Source organism: Notolepis coatsorum (genome assembly GCF_963971535.1).
Source record: "Notolepis coatsorum genome assembly, chromosome: 18".
In the NCBI taxonomy this organism is placed as follows: Eukaryota; Metazoa; Chordata; class Actinopteri; order Aulopiformes; family Paralepididae; genus Notolepis; species Notolepis coatsorum.
In genome coordinates this window covers 11,910,128-11,928,686 of record NC_140182.1, presented here as the reverse complement: position 1 = coordinate 11,928,686, position 18,559 = coordinate 11,910,128, and the positions used below count along the sequence as shown (strand labels likewise).

Genomic DNA, 18,559 nt, shown 5'->3' with positions numbered 1-18,559 from the left:
CACCCAGCATGTGTGTGTGTGTGTGTGTGTCTCTATGTGTGTGTGTGTGTGTGTGTGTGTGTGTGTCTCTATGTGTGTGTGCGTGTGTCCGTGTTTGTCTATGTCTGTGTGTGTGTGTCTATGTGTTTGTGTATGTGTGTATGTGTATGTGTGTATGTGTCTGTCTCTATGTGTGTGTGTCTATATGTGTTTGTGCGTGTGTTTGTCTCTAGGACAGTTTCAAAAAGAAACTCAAAGGAGCCATAATCCGGAAGGAAATTAATATATGTCATGCATGAGTGTAGCTGCAGCCATGTTATCCAAAACTTCTTCTGATTACTTTGTGTTTTTTTTTCTTTTTAAAGGTATGGTGAAATTGATGTTTTAGTAACATTGATGAGCATTCTAAAAGCAATTCTTAAAAAGATTCAATTTTAAAAACAATCTTAAATTGTATTTAACACTGTATTTTGTGTTTTGTTTTGTTTTTTTGTTTTCTGTTTCTTTGCTTGCATGTAATTTTAGCCATCTTAATTGTTAGTTTCATTGTGTATTGTATGTCGAGTACTGACTTTTAATAATTCTGTTTTGCAATAATTGTTTTTGTATGTTTTTTTGTGTGGACCCCAGGAAGACTAGCTGGTTGCCATGGCACCAGCTAATGGGGATCCGTAATAAAATCAAATAAAATGTGTGTCTATATGTGTTTGTGTGTGTGTGTGTGTTTGTGTGTCTATGTGTGTGTGTGTGTGTGTGTGTGTGTGTGTGTGCTTAATTGATGCTCCCCGACGGCTCCCCGCGTCCCTAACGAGAGGAGAATCACCGTCAGCTAACCATAACCTAAACCCTAACCTTAACCACACTGTTACCTTAAACTAACCCTAACCTTAACCACACTGTTACCTTAAACTAACCATAACATTAACCACACTGTTACCTAAACTAACCATAACCCTGGGGCGGTCGGATGGCGTAGTGGAGATTGCGCTCGTCACCAATGCAAGAGGCTGCGGCTTGGGCCGATCGTCATACTAACTCGTTTGGCTGAGTTAGGGGGAGGGAAGTCGAGGGTGGTAATCTGGCGTTGTGGGCAGCGACGCCTACAGGTCAGGTCTCGGGGCGCCTGCTCAGCGGAAGGCAGGAAATGGTGAAGGCAGCGTGACCTCCCACGCGTTACGCTTCACCAATGAGAGTCCTCGCTGCCAGGTGAAAAGAGAGCCACTGGCTGTCTCCGCATGTGTCGGAGGAAGCGTGTGGTTAGACTTCAGGGTTCCCTTGTACCGACCAGTAGGAGGAACATGCGCACAACAACCAGGTAGGGGAGGGGGGGAATTGGCACAACGACTAAATTGGGATGGGGAGAAAAATAGAGAAATCAGGCGGAGAAAAAGAGGATAAAAAAAAAAAACGAACCATAACCCTAACCTTAACCAGTTTAAGGCTGTTGCCTTAAACTAACCATAACCTTAATGCTAACCCTAACTTTCTATCATAACCATAACCATTCAAACATTAAAATTAATAATCATCATAGTATTGCTGTGTTTGTATCAGGGTGGGTGTGTGGCTTAGTCCAGTGGTGAGACCACTCACCCATGGGCACAATCATTGATGGTTTGATTCCCGATTTAGAGTTTGTTTTGGACTTTCACCGAAATGTAATAAATATATTACTTATACAAGACGTAAATATACTACCCATGGCTATAACATAACATACATTATTTACCTTTTTTCCTGTAGTCAATAAGTACTTTATTTATTGTTTCCTGATGAGACCGTGTTGAGAAAAGTCTTTGATTTGCATGTCGTCTGTGTTGGCCCGCTGCCAGCTCCTTCCTGCACCATTAGTGTTATGCCAGTGATTGCCTCCGTAGCCGCTTGACCGTGACGCCCGCCCGGCCCTCTGTCCCGCTACGTCCATTTCTGAGGTTCACAGACGCGGCACTAAATCCGTCTTCAGCTCAGACCCCCGGAGGCGACTCGCAACTCCTGTTCAGCCGATCGACTCCGAAACCAAAATGAGCTTTTCGTCTCCGTTTTTTTAATCAGCGTTGTGGCCCAAAAGCGCCACAATTTACTTGGACCCCCGTGAGACGGGAAATGGGACGTGCCGATGGCCTTTTCATAATGAAGAGCGCTGGTGAAACACATTCAGGCAGCCCGTACTAGAAGAAAACATTGACATTTCTCAGGAACATTGACCAAAAAAAAAACATTTTCATTCTATGGTCCATTTCCCTGTGACAAAGTATTAAAAAACAACCCCCCCCCCCCCCCAATCCATCACGGCCCACTACAACAAGTATCATTGATCTAACCTGAGTTTAATGTCTTGGCTCCATAATAGAGTGGGTGGACTCAAGGTCTCGGGTTTCACATGGAACTGGGTTGGGCTTTTATTCACAGAGAAACGGCATGCTTGATGACAACACTCGTTATCTAACAACCACCGACACAAACGGGACAATAACCGCAAACCAAGTCGTGTCCCGGGGGTTAATCGAATACAAAAAAAGGGGGCTTTTGTGCTACGAAACAAAAAATCATCTTTATTCTCTTTTCTTTTTTTCATACACAACAGTACAAGGATATGACACACAGACACCGTCAGCGTAATATAAACACCAGTGCTCTCTGAGCTCTTGGAATGGATTACACTCGCCTATAGCCAGAGTTTAGAGAGTGCTTAGAGAGAGTGCTTCAATACACTGTATTCATACAAGAAGGATCTAAGTATACAAACATGATTCATGTCCTCATATATGGGGGGGGGGCGACAGTGGCTCGGGAGGTAGAGCAGTCGTCTGGTAATCCGTGGAGGTTCCCGGTTCGATTCCCGCTCCTCCCCCCCCCGGGCAGCGTGTCGAAGTGTCCTTGAGCAAGACACTTAGCCCCTAATTGCTCCTCCCGATGTGCAGGTTGGCACCTTGCGTGATGGTCGCCTCCGCCGTCGGTGTGTGAATGAATGTGTGAGTGAATGGGTAAAAATGCGAGGAACAAAATTGTAAAGCGCTTTGGATAAAAGCGCTATAAAAATGCAGCCATTTACAGTATCATTCATGTCCTCATATTATGTCCTCATTATAGTTAATAATATTCCCTTTGCCGTTTTAAAGAGAGTGGTCTGCTGCAGTATGCTGGCAGGAGAGGGTCTGTACGATGGGGAGTCTATGTGGAGAGTCTATGCTACCAACACCCCCCCTGATGCCCATCAGGGGGGGGGGGAGGGGTGTGAACCTACAGCCCTTTCTCCAGGGCCACGGCCTCTCTCCTTACCTGCAGCAGTGACTCCGCCGTCCCCAGGGCCTTGTCGGTCTCCTGCAGCTCGTCCTCCAGCTCCGCCCGCTGCTCCGCCCGGCTCTGGAGCTCCGGCCCCCCCGCCCCGCCGTCGCTCCTCCCGGCCCCCCGGAGACCACGGCTCTCCCGCTGGATCTCCTGCTCCAGCTGCGCGGAGCGCGCCGAGAAGTCGTGCAGTCGCCGGCCGCAGTCGTCCATCTTGGCGTGGAGCTCGCCCAGCCTCCGCTTCATGCCGCGCTCGCGCTCCGCCTCGGCCCGCAGCTCCTCCTCCCAGTGCTGCTCGTGGGCCAGCTCCGCCTGGTTCCTCCGCACCGCCTGCTCCAGGGCGTCCAGCTCCTCCTGGTGGTGGAGGCGCGTGTCCGACACCGGGGAGGGGGGACAGGGGGAGGGTGGGGAGGGCCGCTGCTCGAGGGTCTCCAGCTGGGCCTCGATGGCCCGCAGTCTCTCTTGCTGCTGAAGGACCTGCCGGAAGACCTCCTCCTTGGACGGCCCCCCCGCGGCGGGGGGCGAGGGAGAGGGGGACGGGGAGGGGGACGGCACGTGGGAGGAGGAGGACACGGGGCTGGGCGAGGGGGAGGGGGACACGGGGCTGGGCGAGGGGGAGGGGGAGGCCCTCTGCTCCGGGGAGTCCCGGGGAGACGACCTCCTGAACTGCTTGGCTTTGGTCCTGGGGGAGGTGGAGGGACCCAGGTTGAAGGTGAGGGCCTTCTTGGGCTGGTTGCGTCTGCTGGAGAGTAGCTCTGGCTCCGGGTGCCTGGGCGGCAAGAGGAGAGGGGTCGTCCCTCCTCCTCCTCGGTCCTGTTTGGAGCCCGGCCCGTCGCTGCTGCTGGGGCCGGTGCGCCGCAGGAAGAACTGGACCTCGTTGCTGTGCTGGCCGAGCTTGGCCAGGGACTCCAGGGGCCTCTCGGTAGCCAGCAGCTGCCTCTCCGTGTCCCTCAGGCGCTGGATGAGGACGTAGCGGCCCGTCTGACCTGGAGAGAGAGACAGACGGAGACACGGGAGTCAGGGCAAAGAGGTACAACAATCAATCAATCAATCAATCGATCAATCAAATCCTTTATTTAACCAGATAAGCATCATTGAGATTAAAATCTCTTTTTCAAGAGCGATCTGGCCAAGCACATAAAAAAGAACATCACAATAAAATACAGTTAAAACATTGACAGCAAGTTATCAAACAGGCAAGTTATCAAACACAGTTTTAAATGGCTTTAAATTCTCCAAGGGTGACCAGTCCTGGTAATTTTAGGTCCTCCTGTATCTTGTTCCAGGATGAAGGAGCAGCATATTTAGAAGCCCTTTTTCCCCATTCAGTTCTCATATAGGGAACATCCAGTTTCAGAGCATCTTGAGAACGAAGGGCATACTTGTATTGCTTAGTGCACAGAAGCACGCGTAGGTACGAGGGAACCAGTTTAAGCAGGAACAGAACCCATACAGAGAAACTCAAACAACACCAGACACAAACCCTCCCGCTGTACCGTCACATTATTATTATTATAGATAATAAATAATGATTGAGCAGCATTCCATGAGTGCCGTTATTGATTGATTTATCTATTCTCGAAAAGGACATTGAGGTTTTAACCTCATTTGCAATCCCGTTGAGATTACTAATTCACAGTTCAGAATACATTTGCATTAATAGAACAAAAACACAGGTGAAAAGAGAAGAAAACTAAGAAAGAAAGATGAAATGTAAAAAACTGCCCGAGGAGACTCGGGTCTTTCAACATGAGCAGCCGGTTACTGCAGTCGTTTTACCAGTCTGTAGTCGCCATGTATCCTCTTGTGGGGGGGGTAACATCAACTCAAGAGACACTAACAAACTGAACAAGCTGGTGAGGAAGGCTAGCTCTGTAGTGAGTTAAACTGAACAAGCTGGTGAGGATATATATATTATATATATTTTATACTTTTATACTTACTATACTTTATACTTATCTATTTTTATCTAGCACAATCTCTGGAGCAAAACAGAAAGAAGCATTTTATATAAAAGTATTCTGTACTTCTATATGACAACTAATAAAGAAACTTGAAACTTGAAATTGAGGAAGGCTAGCTCTGTAGTGAGTTAAACTGAACAAGCTGGTGAGGAAGACTAGCTCTGTAGTGAGTCAAACTGAACAAGCTGGTGAGGAAGGCTAGCTCTGTAGTGAGTTCAACTGAACAAGCTGGTGAGGAAGGCTAGCTCTGTAGTGAGTTAAACTCACAAGCTGGTGAGGAAGGCTAGCTCCGTAGTGAGTTCAACTGAACAAGCTGGTGAGGAAGGCTAGCTCTGTAGTGAGTTCAACTGAACAAGCTGGTGAGGAAGGCTAGCTCCGTAGTGAGTTAAACTGAGTATAAAGATACGCTTTTCAAAAAAAGTATGCAGTACTCAAGTTCAAGTTTAAAAATTGCCACTTTTCTGGTCGCCAGTTAAGAGGTTAAGTGGGTCAGGTAAGGTCCATAATTCCAATCTAGCATCATTGTGATATATGGTGTCAATTTCCCATCAATGGCCTTAAAGATAAATGCCTATGCCTCTCTGTTATACAGTATAACAGTTAACAGTAGTGTGGTAGTGAAAGGTTAACATTCTGTATTGTGGTAGTGAAAGGTTAACATTCTGTAGTGTGGTAGTGAAAGGTTAACAGTCTGTAGTGTGGTAGTGAAAGGTTAACCTTCTGTATTGTGGCAGTGAAAGGTTAACCTTCTGTAGTGTGGCAGTGAAAGGTTAACCTTCTGTAGTGTGGTAGTGAAAAGGTTAACCTTCTGTAGTGTGGCAGTGAAAGGTTAACCTTCTGTAGTGTGGTAGTGAAAAGGTTAACCTTCTGTAGTGTGGCAGTGAAAGGTTAACCTTCTGTAGTGTGGCAGTGAAAGGTTAACCTTCTGTAGTGTGGTAGTGAAAAGGTTAACCTTCTGTAGTGTGGCAGTGAAAGGTTAACCTTCTGTAGTGTGGCAGTGAAAGGTTAACCTTCTGTAGTGTGGTAGTGAAAGGGTTAACCTTCTGTAGTGTGGTAGTGAAAGGTTAACCTTCTGGGGTGAAAGGTTAACATTCTGTAGTGTGGTAGTGAAAGGTTAACATTCTGTAGTGTGGTAGTGAAAGGTTAACCTTCTGTAGTGTGGTAGTGAAAGGTTAACCTTCTGTAGTGTGGTAGTGAAAGGGTTAACCTTCTGTAGTGTGGTAGTGAAAGGTTAACCTTCTGTAGTGTGGTAGTGAAAGGTTAACCTTCTGTAGTGTGGCAGTGAAAGGTTAACCTTCTGTAGTGTGGCAGTGAAAGGTTAACCTTCTGTAGTGTGGTAGTGAAAGGGTTAACCTTCTGTAGTGTGGTAGTGAAAGGTTAACCTTCTGGGGTGAAAGGTTAACATTCTGTAGTGTGGTAGTGAAAGGTTAACATTCTGTAGTGTGGTAGTGAAAGGTTAACCTTCTGTAGTGTGGTAGTGAAAGGGTTAACCTTCTGTAGTGTGGTAGTGAAAGGTTAACCTTCTGTAGTGTGGTAGTGAAAGGTTAACCTTCAGTAGTGTGGTAGTGAAAGGGTTAAATGAGACAAGCAGTTGTAAAAAAAAGAAAACGACGGCATGAAAGCGACTGTACCCAAAACAACACTGCAGAGATCTGCGAACTCGGTTTATGAGTTTACATAAAAGACGCCTTCTTTTCCATCATCCTCCTAATTCAGTCTTGTGGGCTAGACTCCTCTTAACGACTCCAGACGGGCTAGTACATTGTGTTGTTGATATCTCCTCGCTCCCTAACCGTTGACAATAGGAGCACGAGGCCGTTGTGTAAGACTTGCACGATGTAAGAAAAAATATATACTTTTTTTCCACAAAAAGCGCCCGAAACGAGGACAAACCCTCCCTGGTGACCCAACAGGCAGGCGTGGTGGAGGATGCTGCTAAATCTGGAGTGTTGTTCCTCGCTGCTGCTACTGCCTCAGGGCGCGTGGGCGGAGATCTGTCTCCGTTCTAAACTGACCCCTAGACCCCCCCCATAGAGCACCTCGTGGAGTCACACATGTTGACTTTTATCCTGAAGTCACTGCTAGGTAAGCTGCCCTTATATATCTCCAGACTTCTGTCCTTTTATACTTGCTTTTTTAATACCAGACGAGCAGCAAATGGGATGCTTTTAAATGTTCCTGTGATGCAGTCAGAGCTTGGTAACGCTGCATTCTCCCACTATGCTCCCTTTTTATGGAATACGCTGCAAGTAAAACTTTACAGTTTTACTTGCCACTGCACAAATTACCTTCTGTATTTATATTTGAATTGTATGTTTTTTGTTTAATGCCCCGTTTTATGTTGAAACTTGTTGTGTGCCGTGTTGGTCAGGACTCCCTGGAAGAAGAGATCTTGTATCTCTAAAACTTTGACCAGTCAGCTGGTTCTTTTCGCGTTTATCGCTTTTTTTCCTGGTCAAGTATGACCGACAGAAACAGGTTGAATGGGGGTATAGATGGGGGGGAAAGACACTCTGAGAAAGTACGGCTTGTCCGGGAGTCGAACTCGCTACCCCAGATCCGTGACGCGCACGGTTGTCCCCGGCGCCGAAATAGCGCTCGAGGTACGCGGTGAGCTACTGGAGCTCCCCGAGATCTTGTATCTCAATGGGACATTCCTGGATAAATAAAGGATAAATAAAAAATAAAATAAAAAATAATAATAAAAATAAAACAAAATAGTGTTGTTCCACGCTGCTGCCGCTGCCTGAGGGCACGGAGGGAGATCTGGCTCTGTTCTAATCTGACCCCTAGACCCTCCCCCCATAGAGCACCTCCTTTAGGTCAGTGGAGACTGGAAAGGTGAAGAGGAAATAGGATTACTGCAACTCCAGCGCATCTGGTTAACGGGTCATGGCTGCGTAAAGCGGTATTGCTGCTTATATAGTCATGTATTTCTCTCAGGCCTCAACGTGAACCCGGCGTCCTGCAGAGAGCAGCGCGGTATGAGGGGTCCGTTTAGGTGTTTGGTAAGAGGAGAGGAGAGGAGGGGAGAAGAGAGGAGAGGAGAGGAGGGGAGAGGAGAGGAGAGGAGAGGAGAGGGAGGGGAGAGAGAGGAGAGGAGAGGAGAGGAGAGGAGAGGAGAGGAGAGGAGAGGAGAGGAGAGGAGAGGAGAGGAGAGGAGAGGAGAGGAGAGGGAGGGGAGAGGAGAGGAGAGGAGAGGAGAGGAGAGGAGAGGAGAGGGAAGGAGAGGAGAGGAGAGGAGAGGAGAGGAGAGGAGAGGAGAGGAGAGGAGAGGAGAGGAGAGGAGAGGAGAGGAGAGGAGAGGAGAGGGGAGAGAGAGGAGAGGAGAGGAGAGGAGAGGAGAGGAGAGGAGAGGAGAGGAGAGGAGAGGAGAGGAGAGGAGAGGAGAGGAGAGGAGAGAAGATATTCCTTTATTGATCCCCTTGGGGGGGGTCATAGCAGTATGGGGAGGGGGGTACAGGTATGGGCAGGGTAATAGTAGAAAGACATAAATATAGGCAATTTGATTTGAATATAGAAATATGAGAAAAATAAACAGTGTAAACAATATAATTAACTCTGAATATAAAAATACAAGAAGGAAGCGAGGGTAGCGGCTGGGTGGCGCTTGTCACCAACGCAAGAGACTCCGGTCTCGAATCCGGGTGTCAGCGTTGCCTCCGGCTTGGGCCGGCCGTCATACTGGCTCAATTGGCATAGCGGGTGGGAAGTCGATGGGTGGTAATCTGGACGTTGTGGACAGCGACTCCTACAGGTCGGTTGGGGGACGCCTGCACAGCGGAGGCGGGAAGTGGCGGGGGTAGTGTGAGCCTCCCACACGTTACACCTCGCCAATGAGAGTCCGCGCTGGCAGGTGAAAAGATGTGACAGGCTGCCTCCTCGTGTACCGGAGGGGACGCGTGATGCAAGGCTTCTATCCTCCCTACAACCAACCAGTGGGGGGCATATGCGAGCAACGTTCAAGACAGGGGAGGGGAGAATTGGAAACACGAAATTGGGATGGGAGGAAAAAATAGAAAATAAGGAGAAAAAGTGGATAAAAGAAAAAAGAGAAGGAAGTGAGGGTGGGGGGGGGGGGGGGGGGGTACTGACCAATGGCCTGGGCCAAAGCGATGACCACATCCTGGCAGGAGGTCTCCTCCGATAGGCCGCACACCACGCGCACCACCCCGTCCACCCACACCTTCAGCTCCATCTGAGGGCTTTCAAACTGGCTTCGGGTCAGATGGGATCAGATCCTGGATCAGCTCCTGGCTCCGCTCAGCACTGCATGGCTCTGTGAGAGAGAGAGAGAGAGAGAGAGAGAGACGGACAACGGTCAGAGACCAGTTGATGATGCATCTATTATGAATCCAGACGTCTAGGATGGTTGACGTGAAGCGCTCTCAGAAGGAGCCAGACTATAATATAAGGAAACAACCCGGCTGGTGGGTCAATGGGCATAATGTGAAGAACACAGTAGATTAGATTAGGTTCAAATTAGGGGTGTAACGATTCAACCTCACAACGATTCGATTCGATTACGATTCTTCAGGCAACAATTCAATGCATCATGAAATCTCTTCATTTGACCTCCTCGATTCGATACATTTTCTATCAGTTAATTCCCCCAAAAATGTTGAATACACAAATGTGGCTGGGGGAACTGATTCACTCAGCATGAATGGACTATAGGTAAATAAAAACAATACACAAAAAAAAAATACATTTATTCGATTATAATAGATTCTAACATTCAAATCGATGCATCGAATCGAACACATTAGAGTCGATGCATTTCGATTAATCGATGCATCGTTACACCCCTAGTTCAAATGTATTGTCATCATGCAGCACAAGTACAGTACAACAAAAAGAAGTTTGGCATCCAACCAGAGTGTAAATGTAACAGTAAAGTGCAATAGTAATATACAATGTACAGGTGATTAAACTGGGTATAGAATATATAAATGAGTACCACTGAGTAATAGTGCTAATCAGATGTATGTACAGAGTTGTAGTATTATTAATATGTACAGTGATACAGGTATAAAGACACTATGGTAGTAAGTCATACTGGCCAGCAGCTTAAGTAGTAAGAGTAGATATGGGATATGTACAGATATAGTATCTACAGATATGTAACAAGGAGTATATGCAGGTAGAGGTCGATATATATACGGTATATACAGCATTATTTACACATGACAAACACTAGACAAAAAAACACCCGAAACCACACCCCTTTTCTCAACACCACACCCCTTCTCTCAAAACCACACCCCTTCTCTCAAACTTTGACACAGTTGCAAAAAGCACGGCGTGCGCTCGCGCACACTTTCGTCACAGCTGGTTGCCGGTGTAAACACAGCCCACGGGCAACACCGTGACGGCGTCTCATCCGTTAGCCATCGCTCCGGTGAACATCCAGGCTATATACCAGCCGCCTCCCCCGTTCTACGTCACGCACAGCGGGAGAGAGACAGGGGGGGAGGGGGGAGGCTAAGCTGGTAGCCTAGATGTTCAACGGAGAAGACCACTGCACTTCCGCGTTACATGGAGCTTATGAGAGGGGGAGGGGGGGGGGATAGGGGCGGTCCGTTATGTTCCAGAGTGGCTTTGTTAAAGGAACACTCCAACTTATTTGCTATCTATCTCCCCCTGAGTCAGACAAATAAGATTGTTATCAGTTTAATAACAGCTGCGTGTGCTCAGTAGCCCCAGGGATAGGTCCAGGTGCATGCTGGCGTAGCTTCATCAAAAGTGGAGAAATACAACTTTCCAACAACTCCAAAACTAACGTAGAGATGAAATTGATGGCAATCTTCTTGTCTGACCCTGGGATTAGATGGAAAATAAGTTGGAGTGTTCCTTTAAGAACCCCTCCGGTACCTCGCGGACCCGGGAGTGACCCATCTGTAACCCAATGAAACGCTCTGCTGCCCTCTCCTTCAAAGCCGCTCTGATGGCTTCACTGCCGAGGGGAACCGACAGGGGAACCGACAGGGGGAACCAGACAGGGGGAACCGACAGGGGGAACAAGACAGGGGGAACCGACAGGGGGAACCGACAGGGGGAACGTGGAGCGACTCAAGGGTGTCTGTGTAAAAGAGAGGATGTTTGTGTGTGTTTATTTGTGTTTGTTTGTTTGTTTGTGTGTAGAGAGAGAGATGCTGTTTGTGTGTGTTTATTTATGTGTGTGTAGAGAGAGAGATACTGTTTGTGTGTAGAGAGAGAGAGATACTGTTTGTGTGTAGAGAGAGAGAGAGATACTGTTTGTGTGTAGAGAGAGAGAGAGAGATACTGTTTGTGTGTAGAGAGAGAGAGATACTGTTTGTGTGTGTAGAGAGAGAGAGAGAGAGAGAGAGAGAGAGAGATACTGTTTGTGTGTGTAGAGAGAGAGAGATACTGTTTGTGTGTAGAGAGAGAGAGAGAGATACTGTTTGTGTGTGTAGAGAGAGAGAGAGAGAGAGAGAGAGAGATACTGTTTGTGTGTGTAGAGAGAGAGAGATACTGTTTGTGTGTAGAGAGAGAGAGAGAGATACTGTTTGTGTGTAGAGAGAGAGAGAGATACTGTTTGTGTGTAGAGAGAGAGAGAGAGATACTGTTTGTGTGTGTAGAGAGAGAGAGAGATACTGTTTGTGTGTAGAGAGAGAGAGAGAGATACTGTTTGTGTGTGTAGAGAGAGAGAGAGAGAGAGAGAGAGAGATACTGTTTGTGTGTGTAGAGAGAGAGAGATACTGTTTGTGTGTGTAGAGAGAGAGAGAGAGAGATACTGTTTGTGTGTAGAGAGAGAGAGATACTGTTTGTGTGTAGAGAGAGAGAGATACTGTTTGTGTGTAGAGAGAGAGAGAGATACTGTTTGTGTGTAGAGAGAGAGAGAGATACTGTTTGTGTGTGTAGAGAGATAGAGAGATACTGTTTGTGTGTAGAGAGAGAGAGAGATACTGTTTGTGTGTGTAGAGAGAGAGAGAGATACTGTTTGTGTGTAGAGAGAGAGAGAGAGATGCTGTTTGTGTGTAGAGAGAGAGAGATATACTGTTTGTGTGTAGAGAGAGAGAGAGATACTGTTTGTGTGTGTAGAGAGAGAGAGAGATACTGTTTGTGTGTGTAGAGAGAGAGAGAGATACTGTTTGTGTGTGTAGAGAGAGAGAGAGAGAGATGCTGTTTGTGTGTGTAGAGAGAGAGAGAGATACTGTTTGTGTGTAGAGAGAGAGAGAGAGAGATGCTGTTTGTGTGTAGAGAGAGAGAGAGATATACTGTTTGTGTGTGTAGAGAGAGAGAGAGATACTGTTTGTGTGTAGAGAGAGAGAGAGATACTGTTTGTGTGTAGAGAGAGAGAGAGAGAGATGCTGTTTGTGTGTAGAGATAGAGAGAGATACTGTTTGTGTGTAGAGAGAGAGATATACTGTTTGTGTGTAGAGAGAGAGAGAGAGAGATGCTGTTTGTGTGTAGAGAGAGAGAGAGATACTGTTTGTGTGTAGAGAGAGAGAGAGAGATATACTGTTTGTGTGTAGAGATAGAGAGAGATACTGTTTGTGTGTAGAGAGAGAGAGAGATACTGTTTGTGTGTAGAGAGAGAGAGATACTGTTTGTGTGTAGAGAGAGAGAGATACTGTTTGTGTGTAGAGAGAGAGAGAGAGATATACTGTTTGTGTGTAGAGAGAGAGAGAGATACTGTTTGTGTGTAGAGAGAGAGAGAGAGATACTGTTTGTGTGTAGAGAGAGAGAGATACTGTTTGTGTGTAGAGAGAGAGAGATACTGTTTGTGTGTAGAGAGAGAGAGATACTGTTTGTGTGTAGAGAGAGAGAGATACTGTGTGTGTGTAGAGAGAGAGAGAGATAATGTTTGTGTGTAGAGAGAGAGAGAGAGATACTGTTTGTGTGTAGAGAGAGAGAGAGATACTGTTTGTGTGTAGAGAGAGAGAGAGATAATGTTTGTGTGTAGAGAGAGAGAGAGAGATACTGTTTGTGTGTAGAGAGAGAGAGAGAGATACTGTTTGTGTGTAGAGAGAGAGAGAGATAATGTTTGTGTGTAGAGAGAGAGAGAGAGATACTGTTTGTGTGTAGAGAGAGAGAGAGATACTGTTTGTGTGTAGAGAGAGAGAGAGAGATACTGTTTGTGTGTAGAGAGAGAGAGAGAGATACTGTTTGTGTGTGTAGAGAGAGAGAGAGAGAGAGATACTGTTTGTGTGTAGAGAGAGAGAGATGCTGTTTGTGTGTAGAGAGAGAGAGAGAGATACTGTTTGTGTGTAGAGAGAGAGAGATACTGTTTGTGTGTAGAGAGAGAGAGAGAGAGATACTGTTTGTGTGTAGAGAGAGAGAGAGAGAGAGATACTGTTTGTGTGTGTAGAGAGAGAGAGAGAGAGAGATACTGTTTGTGTGTGTAGAGAGAGAGAGAGAGAGATACTGTTTGTGTGTAGAGAGAGAGAGAGAGAGAGATACTGTTTGTGTGTAGAGAGAGAGAGAGAGAGAGATACTGTTTGTGTGTGTAGAGAGAGAGAGAGAGAGAGATACTGTTTGTGTGTAGAGAGAGAGAGAGAGATACTGTTTGTGTGTAGAGAGAGAGAGATACTGTTTGTGTGTAGAGAGAGAGAGAGAGAGAGAGAGAGAGAGAGATACTGTTTGTGTGTGTAGAGAGAGAGAGAGAGATAATGTTTGTGTGTAGAGAGAGAGAGATAGAGAGAGAGAGAGAGAGAGAGATACTGTTTGTGTGTGTAGAGAGAGAGAGATACTGTTTGTGTGTGTAGAGAGAGAGAGAGAGAGAGAGAGAGAGAGATACTGTTTGTGTGTAGAGAGAGAGAGAGAGAGAGAGAGATACTGTTTGTGTGTGTAGAGAGAGAGAGAGAGAGAGAGAGAGAGATACTGTTTGTGTGTAGAGAGAGAGAGAGAGAGAGAGAGATACTGTTTGTGTGTGTAGAGAGAGAGATACTGTTTGTGTGTAGAGAGAGAGAGAGAGAGAGAGAGATACTGTTTGTGTGTAGAGAGAGAGAGATACTGTTTGTGTGTGGAGAGAGAGAGAGAGATAATGTTTGTGTGTAGAGAGAGAGAGAGAGATACTGTTTGTGTGTAGAGAGAGAGAGAGAGATACTGTTTGTGTGTAGAGAGAGAGAGAGAGATACTGTTTGTGTGTAGAGAGAGAGAGATACTGTTTGTGTGTAGAGAGAGAGAGATAGAGAGAGAGAGAGAGAGAGAGAGATACTGTTTGTGTGTAGAGAGAGAGAGATACTGTTTGTGTGTGTAGAGAGAGAGAGAGAGAGAGAGAGAGAGAGATACTGTTTGTGTGTGTAGAGAGAGAGATACTGTTTGTGTGTGTAGAGAGAGAGATACTGTTTGTGTGTGTAGAGAGAGAGAGAGAGAGAGAGAGAGAGAGATACTGTTTGTGTGTGTAGAGAGAGAGAGAGAGAGAGAGAGAGATACTGTTTGTGTGTGTAGAGAGAGAGAGAGAGAGAGAGAGAGAGAGATACTGTTTGTGTGTGTAGAGAGAGAGATACTGTTTGTGTGTGTAGAGAGAGAGAGAGAGAGAGAGAGAGAGAGATACTGTTTGTGTGTAGAGAGAGAGAGAGAGAGAGATACTGTTTGTGTGTAGAGAGAGAGAGATACTGTTTGTGTGTGTAGAGAGAGAGAGATACTGTTTGTGTGTGTAGAGAGAGAGAGAGAGAGAGAGAGAGAGATACTGTTTGTGTGTGTAGAGAGAGAGAGAGAGAGATACTGTTTGTGTGTAGAGAGAGAGAGAGATGATACTGTTTGTTTGTGTTTATTTGTGTGTTTGATTATGTGTGTAGAGAGATGTTGTTTGTGTGTGTTTTTTTGTGTGTTTGATTATGTGTGTAGAGAGAGATGTTGTTTGTGTGTGTTTATTTGTGTGTTTGTTTATGTGTGTGTAGAGAGAGATGCTGTTTGTGTTTATTTGTGTTTGTTTACATGTATGTAGAGAGAGAGATGCTGTTTGTGTGTGTTTATTTGTGTGTTTGTTTGTTTATGTGTGTGTGTGTAGAGAGAAAAAGAGAGATGCTGTTTGTGTGTGTTTATCACAGACTACCGTGGCAAGCCTACCGTGCAAGTGTGTGTGTGTGTGTGTGTGTGTGTGTGTGTGTGTGTGTGTGTGTGTGTAAGCCACTTTGATCTCTCTCACCAGGACCATGCCAGAGAGACTTCAGAGAGACTGGAGCAGCAGGTGGCCCAGGCAGGCAGCCCAGGTCTGGCCAGCAGATTTAACCTTAACCCTTTCACTACCACACGACAGCAGGTTAAGCCTTTACTACCACACTACAGACGGTTAACCTTCTGTAGTGTGGTAGACTGGTAGTGAAAGGGTTAACCTGCTGTCGTGTGGCAGTGAAAGGGTTAACCCTTCTGTATTGTCGCAGTGGAAGGGTTAACCGTTTGGTAGTGTGGCAGTGAAAGGGTCAGTGTGGTCAACATTCCCCTCTGTCTGAAGTGTCTTTCATGGCTACACTTTAAAAACAAGGCAGCAGGGGGCGCCAGGGTGGCGCACCACGTACAGCGCTGTGGTGCAACACGGCCGTCCCGGGTTCGACTCCCGGACCCGGCGGCGTGCACTTCCGCGTTCGCTTTGCGCGATCTGATTGGCCACTGACGTTTTTTTCAGCGTCAATCGCGTTAATGCTAACAATCGCGCCAGCAGGCTGTTACGCTAACCCTAACCTTAACCAACTAACCCTAACCTTAACCAACTAACCCTAACCCTAACCTTAACCCTAACCAACTTCGAAAGAGAGCGACTTCGAAAGAGTCGCCAAGCTTAACCAGTTTGTTAGGAGTAACGCGATTGGCGCTGAAAAAAACGTCAGTGGCCAATCAGATTGCGCAAACCGAACGCGGAAGTGCAACTCCGTTAGGGAAAATCTTTACGCGACCCGGCGGCCTGAATACTTTGGACAATGTCTTCTCCCTCTCTCTCTCTCTCTCTCTCTCTCTCTCTCTCTCTCTCTCTCTCTCACTGCCCTAGAAAAAAAACAATAAAAGATCTACCAAAAACATAAAAAATAAAAAAAACAAGGCAGCAATATATCTCACAGTGGGAGACGCCTCGGGGCAGAAGGGCTGAACAATAATAGCCTGGTGCAATATCCAAATCACAAGAGGCGCAGTATTTGTTAACTCATTTGTAAAATAATGTTGTCAAAATAAGTGTGTTTTAAATTAAGTATTGCTGCAGAGATGTCTAGGCCTACAAACTGTTATTCTACAGACTAAAGAAAGCATCTTTGTTGAGTTCTGATCCCTGTTGAGAGCTGCAGCAGCAGCAGCTGGAGAACTAACGGCTGCAGAACTCGAGAACTATTAGGAACGTCTGACACTAAGTGTGTCTGACTCTTAAGTTATTAACCACCAAAACCTGCACGGACCACAACGTGTGATGTATATCATGCCAGTTAGGATACTGTACCTTGTGTATACTGTACCTTGTGTATATGCACCTTGTGTATATTCACCTTGTGTGTATACTGCATCTTGTGTGTACTGCACCTTGTGTATACAGGGGCGGACCTAGCCCATTTGGCGCCCTAGGCGAGATTCACCACTGCGCTTTTTTCTTCATAGTTCTCTAACGTTAGTCTTTCTTTCCTCAATGTTCAATTCTATAAACACTTGACCGATACCCATCAATGCACAGCGCTCTAGCATGTTCTGACTGTGAACACCTAAAGCTGAGGCTCAGACCGACCGACCGTTTTAGATTTTTGGCTCATTTTCCCTTATGTTAGAATTTTTTTAATGTAAAAATAATGGTTGCAGATATAGAGGTGGGCGCCAAAACTGCACAATTTTTTTTTTTTTTTTTTTCTCTTTTTTTTCTTTTTTTTGGCGCCCCCCTCTGGGTGGCGCTCTAGGCGACCGCCTATATCGCCTGTAGGAAGGTCCGCCCCTAATACTGCACTATGTGTATACTGCATCTTGTGTATACTGCACTATGTGTATATTCACCTTGTGTATACTGCACTATGTGTATATTCACCTTGTGTGTATACTGCATCTTGTGTATACCGTTTACTTTTACTCTTACTCCTAGTATATATATTCAGATTCAATATTTGTATTGCCTATATATAACCGATAGGGCATACAGACTCAAATGTTCCAAGTTCACACTGTTTATTTTTCTTTGTGTATTTTTCTCGTGTTTTAATATTCAGAGTTAATTATATTATTATTATTTGCATTGTTTATTTTTCTCATATGTTTAAATATTCATATAAAATTCGATTGCCTATATTTATGTCTTTCTACTATTACCCTGCCCAATGTACCCCCCCCCCCCCCCCCCCATCCCCCTCCTCCATTCTGCTATGACGCCCAAATTTCCCCAAGGGATCAATAAAGGAACAAGCTTTGTTGACAGACGACTCCGGGGGAAAACGCTACTTGCATCATCAATGGACTGCAGTTATATAGCAGCTTTTATCCACCAAAGCTCTTTACAACCCAATCACTCACACATTCACACACCGACGGCGGAGGCAACCATGCAAGGTGCCCACCTGCTCATCGGGAGCAGTTTTAGGGGTTAAGTGTCTTGCTCAAGCACAGTGCCGGGTGGAGGCGGAATGGAACCGGGAACCTTGCACTTGGTTTGTGTGGGAAACGCAGAGCGAGGGAACGTTTCGGTCACCGTCACCATCCGGCCTGCCAGCGGGGTCAAGAAGGTCACAGCCTGCCAGCGGGGTCAAGAAGGTCAACACACTTCCCACCATGACTGGCTTTTGTTATGGGCAAATTTGGGCAAATTTATGGCAAGTTATGGGCATTTTTTTTAACGTGTTAAAGGAACACTCCACCAAAAAGATTTGATTACTCCCATAATCTCACACAACTCCCAAAACTATAAGCCGTCTTGTACAGATTTGATTTGAGAGTTATTGAGTTAAAGAGTTTCAATTGTGTGATGTTGTTGTTATGATGTATATTATTCCAGGATGTAATGTTTCATTATTTCACTGAGCTGCATCTCTTCACATAATGAGATGTGACATCATAATGACATCACACATTTCAACTCTTTAACTAAAATCAGCTTTATTAAATTTTTTCCTTTAAGGTTTTCAAAACGAAATCAGGCTAATTGACAAAAATTAACGTGTTCATTAATAAACAAATACCAAAAGACATTTGCAACATGCCAGAAAGCAATTCAAATATATACTGTATATATATATATATATATATATATAAAAGTGTCTTTCTTTCATATTTGACAAAGACGTCAGATCTCTCTCCTGGTTGAATAATAGATTATAATGTAAATCCTTTCCGGCGCTGAAGCTAATGATCCGCGTCTGAACCCACTGTTTAGCCAGAGTAACGGAGCGGGTCGGTTCACGGTT

General features: G+C 45.7%; 1 protein-coding gene across 3 annotated transcripts in view; it reads right to left on the bottom strand.

The window, feature by feature from the left end:
- rassf7a (Ras association domain family member 7a) overlaps positions 1-18,559 on the bottom strand; it is a 102,029-nt gene that overhangs the window by 10,457 nt on the left and 73,013 nt on the right. For all 3 annotated transcript variants that reach the window (XM_084335623.1, XM_084335624.1, XM_084335622.1), the window contains 2 exons: positions 9,324-9,507; positions 3,259-4,250 (listed from right to left, as the gene is read on the bottom strand). In XM_084335623.1, coding sequence (XP_084191749.1) covers positions 3,259-4,250; positions 9,324-9,426 — 1,095 coding nt within the window. In that variant the 5' untranslated portion in view covers positions 9,427-9,507. The remainder of the gene's footprint in view (positions 1-3,258; positions 4,251-9,323; positions 9,508-18,559) is intronic.